This window comes from Sinocyclocheilus grahami, unplaced genomic scaffold, assembly GCF_001515645.1.
Source record: "Sinocyclocheilus grahami isolate Dianchi unplaced genomic scaffold, SAMN03320097.WGS_v1.1 scaffold115.1, whole genome shotgun sequence".
In the NCBI taxonomy this organism is placed as follows: domain Eukaryota; kingdom Metazoa; phylum Chordata; class Actinopteri; order Cypriniformes; family Cyprinidae; genus Sinocyclocheilus; species Sinocyclocheilus grahami.
In genome coordinates this window covers 1391875-1397146 of record NW_015505294.1, presented here as the reverse complement: position 1 = coordinate 1397146, position 5272 = coordinate 1391875, and the positions used below count along the sequence as shown (strand labels likewise).

General features: G+C 34.6%; 1 protein-coding gene across 5 annotated transcripts in view; it reads left to right on the top strand.

Moving 5' to 3' along the window:
* Positions 1–4876, top strand: part of tpm1 (tropomyosin 1 (alpha)) — a 29036-nt gene extending 24160 nt beyond the window's left edge. For 2 of the 5 annotated variants that reach the window (XM_016277749.1, XM_016277748.1), the window contains exon 8: positions 4718–4876. In XM_016277749.1, coding sequence (XP_016133235.1) covers positions 4718–4800 — 83 coding nt within the window. In that variant the 3' untranslated portion in view covers positions 4801–4876. Of the gene's footprint in view, positions 1–1338; positions 1581–3253; positions 3496–4717 lie in introns of those variants that run through there. The other 3 variants (XM_016277747.1, XM_016277746.1, XM_016277750.1) reach the window with 2 other exon arrangements.
* The last annotated feature ends 396 nt before the right edge of the window (positions 4877–5272 follow it).

Sequence of the window (5272 nt, the reverse complement as noted above, 5' to 3'; positions counted from 1 at the left end):
TACTCATATATATATATATATATATATATATATATATATATATATATATATATATATATATATATATATATATATATTTGGGGTGTAACGTTCACAAAATTCATGATACGACATAGTGGTGTCACGGTTCGGTACGTTTTCGATAGGGGGAGGGGGTTTGGGTAATTGCTTTCGTCGCAATGTTGGAAATATTTGTTTTATACCATGAAGGCGAGACAATGAATAGCACTAGAAAGTGAAAGTAAAAGCGGAATGAGGAGTAATGACAGAGTTTTCAGCATCTGACGCCGCATATTCTCAGAGATCCTCTTAATATTGCCAATAATTGATGTTTTTGACTATCTCTGGCTATCGTCGATACAAGATCCTCGTCTTTCGACGCACCCCAGCATGTTGCCTGTTACATCGTTTGGGCTGCCTTGTTAAGACCAGTGGCACTGAGAACATTATATTTCACACATTTTAAGCTCTTTCATTTTCCAAATGTAATAGGATTAGTCCAACGAATCGTTCGGTTTGTAATGCGTACCGAACCGAAAGCCTCGTACCGAATGGTTCTGTGTGTGTGTGTGTGTGTGTGTGTGTGTGTGTGTGCGCATGCAATTATTTTTCACGATTTTTTTCTATTTTTGATCAAATAAATGCAGCCTCGGTGAACATGGGAATTTCAAAAACAATATAAAAAATCTTACCAACCCCAAACTTAAAAGGTAAAGTGTAAATTAACAAACAGGGATTTAGTCCGTTAACTTAACCATCTTCAGAAATGTTAACAATATTCAGGATATTGGTTAATTTTAAAACACAAACACAATGATATAGAAAGATGGACTACATCACCCAGCCCTACTGGCAGTACTGGTTAGTCTTAACCCCAAAGCATGTGATACAGTCAGAAATGCACCACAGTTTTACAGTGGGAAGCGTTTCATGCTCAGTGACTTCCTGTGTGTGGTGTTTCTTCTCCTTTGGTGTAAATTCATCTACTAACAAGGTCTTCTTCTGTTTAGAAGACAGGCCCAAAGCCTGCCATGTAGAGATGCTTTCTGATCCCATCTGTCCACATCACGTATGATGTTGTCTCGTATGTCATAGTTGTTTAGGAGCGTGAGCTGCTTGGTAAGTCAGCCGTGTGGTGGTTTGGCTCCCCTCTATGCCCATTCAGCATTAGCGTTAGCCGGAGACGTTTCTGATATCCGAGATTAATGGAGACTCTTTATAATGAATAAGCAGCATCGTGGCTCCTGTTTGTGGTGGTTTCTTCCCTCTTCTTGTGTTTGATGGCTTTCTCTGTCCCTTCCATCACCTTTTTTCTTACTTTTCCCCCCCCCCGCGCAGATAAATTGTTCATCAAAGACGCGTCCCGCCGGCTGAACGACTTCACTCTGCTCTTTCCAGCCTTTCTTTTCCTCTCATCCCTCTACATTGTATTTTGTTCTCCATCTCTTCTTGTACAGAACCTTTAATTCTTTCGGCTTTATGTAAAACTATGTAAACGTCTCATTTTTGTTCTTTATTTCCTTTTCATTTCTATGTGCTTTTATTGCTGTGGCGCTAATAAAGTCAGAAGCACTGGTAGACGTCCTGGGTTTCTTCTATGGTTATTGTATGAGCTCTTGTTCATTAAGTGTTTAATAAAGGCGATCTTTTCATGTGGGGAACGTTCCTAAAGCGCTGCATGTTGGCTTCCCCATATTTACATGTTAGGCAAATTCATCCTCTCCTACCATTCAAATTTCTGTGGCTTTTTAATCAGGTTTTCTCAGGGAAGTAGATGACGGTCAATTCTGTTCTAACGTCTCTTCATTAAACCGCATGATTACCTGTCATTTATAAGCTGTGCTAGTAGTAAATGTTCCTGTGGTGATAAACCTATTCTCTCTGTTTGAGAATAGCTAGCGTCACTAATAGTTAGGGTTGTGGTTTTAAACCAACCACTAACATAATATGAAATAAGTATTCAACTCCACTGAAAATGAATCGTATGTCACATAGTACTGCGTGTTGAGGAGAGATCTCATAGACTTGCATTACGAGAGCGGATCTGAGCCGTATCTGTGAGGATGTTATGTCTAATAGAGAGAGCACCCTAGCAACAGTTTCTTCAGAAAATGAAAGTTACATTTTTATATTATGGAATAACACCAGATCCTATTATTATTACATAATCAGAGTAAATTGTTGCTGTAATGGTGTTTTAAAACCAATTCCCCACTTTTTAATGTAGGAGAACAGTGTTGCGATTGATATCTAAAAAATAATGTCACATTTTTAAAGCCGTAAAATGTGTATATAAATTTGATATTTAACATTTTTATTTTATTTTAAGTGCTTTGAGTATTTAAAGTTCAAATGCATGTGTTGTCACTAGTGAGAACAGACGACTAGTTTTGTTTTCTCAAAGTCAGCTCTAGCTATTAATCTTCTGTTTACATATTCCATGAAGGCATTAGAATTCAAATCCAAGTACAGTGAATGTCATTCCAACGCTAGTTAGAGATCTACAATAAGGGTTTTTTCTTCTGCTTGCTTTGGGGCATGAACAAATTAATAAATAAGCTTTCCATTTGATGTATGGTTTGTTAGGATAGAACAATATTTGGCCTAGATACAACTATTTGAATATCTGGAATCTGAGGGTGCAAAAAAATCCAAATATTGAGAAAATCGCCTTTAAAGTTGTCCAAATGAAGTCCTTAGCAATGCATATTACTAATCAAAAATTAAGTTTTGATATATTTACGGAAGGAAATTTACAAAAAGTCTTCATGGAACATGATCTTAAATTTGTATCAATCATAATTGAATGTACATATTCCTCTTTTTTTTAATTTACATAAAATGTTAAGCTCGATTTCTTTCTAATAGCTGAAGTTCTGTAATATAGGTATAATGTAACTGAAAAGGATTGCATACAGTGATTGCATACTTCCTTAGATGAATGATTTGTTCAACATTTCCAAGACTGTCAAGTAATTTTCCCAATTTTGCGACAACTTCGTCTGTGTTGTCCATCAGCCACACACACCACACTGTATGACTTGTTACACTGGGCCGTTCTTATTGTTGAGCTCTGCTGGTGAGTATATGAGCTCTCCGTGTCCTTCTGTCTGATCCATCTGAATCACCTCCTCCAGGTTGGTTTGAGTCTGAGTGAAACGCTACTAACCTGCAGCTGTTCTCATTTCTTCTTCACTCTGTTCTTTCTGTGTTTCTCTCTTTCCCTCGTCTTAACCTGCTGCCGCTCCTGTAGACCATCTCTACCAGCAACTCGAGAAAAACCGCCATCTCTCTAACGAGCTAAGAATGGCCTTGAATGAGGACTAAAAGTAGTGTGGACTTTGTTTGGTTCTTATCACCAAATGGTGTCTAAAATGAATGCTGTTGTGAATGAAAGTTCAAGGGAACGTGTTTTTGTAACAGTTACACTTTTGCTGCCTTCAAGTCATGTTGGAAAGATGATAATTGCGAGTTGAGATTTACCACAAAATAACATTTTGTATGTTGCATTTTGATCACTATTGAATTTTTATTTCATTATTTAAAATGAACTATTTAGTTTAAATTCTTAATGTTTATCAAATTGTTTTTCTTTGCCGTTCAAAAAAACTGTTCCAAGAAAAAATAAATGGCCAACCTTTTATATTAATTTAAACTATAATATTACATGTATAATTTAATATACTGCTATTTAAATATTTAAACAATATATTATACATTTAATATAATTTAGAAATTTAAACCTTAAATTCTGTAAAAAATATTATGATTTTTTTTCTTTGCTTTTCATCATTTAAAAAAATCTATATATATTAGTGCTGTCAAACGATTAATCGCATCCAAAATAGGTTTGTTTACATAATGTGTGTGTACTGTGTATATTTATTATGTATATATAGAGACACACATACAGCATATATTTGGAAAATATTTATTTGTATTTACGTGTATATATTTATATTCATATAAATGATGTCATAAAATATATTTAAACGTAACATATTTTTCTTAAATATACATGCATGTGTTTATTTATATATTTATATATATATATATATATATATATATATATATATACACATAGTATGCACACATATTATGTAAACAAAAATGTATTTTGGATGCGATTAATCGTTTGACAGCACATATAATTTTTCCGATACATTATATAAATCACTTTTCCTGTGCTCTTAATTGTCAAGAAAAAAAAACGCCTGACTTTAAAAATACTATTAAATATAAAGTATATGAACCATGTATTAAAAAAATTATTAGTGTACATTATTTAAATTCTAATTTATCCTTTGCTCTGAATTAGGTCGGGAAAAGACGAGAGAAAAAACACCCTGTTCAGTGAAAAAGAAATTGACCAGTACATCTATTTTATTGCAAACCAAAATCAATAAAATGCCATTTCCGAACTCGTCCCAGATCTTGAAGGCAGCATGTGGATAATGGATGGCTAGCACTTTAATCAGGATGTCATCTAATGCCTTTTGCTTTATGCAAGGGTCCGCACTCTTTTACTGTGTCTGTCTTACATTTATATATTAACACATGTATATCACTATAGTGTATCTCAGTTATGGATATTTATATGAAAGCATGAACTGAGCATGTGAACTATGTATGTTCAATGCTCAAGGCATCCACTGCATGTTATTCCCTACATGCTTTGCACTGATATTAACGTGTCTTTCACTTGATGTTCTAACAGAGAAACTCTCACATGCTAAAGAAGAGAACCTCGATATGAACCAGATGTTGGAACAGACTCTATTGGAGCTGAATAACATGTGAATCCTGCTCACGTAATCATGACGATGTCTGCGTTTTGTACCCTTTTTTTTTTTTCCGTCCTGACAGTTATCAGATTGAATAACATGTGCCATTTGTTACAAAAAGCTTTAGTCTACCTTGTATTTTATTTTATGTAATAATATGGTACATGTTTGTTTTTATTCTGGTTGTGCACAAAGTTAGCAACAATTGCACTTAATTCAATATATGCACATAACGGTTCTAGTGGACACGTCAAGTCTGAAGCCAAGCTGAATTAGAATTCCGCTTGGCTTCAATTTTCTTTCTTTTATCGTGTACGTGGGATTAGGTTGTCCTATGTATACTGGTGCTACTGTGAAGGCGGATGTCTAGCAGTGTGTAGCTTATAGAGTTTGATTGAATATATACACTTTTCCAATTTGGATATCATTCTTTGTGCCAATATTTAGCCCTAAAGGGGTTTATTTACACTCCCAACTTTTATTTATTT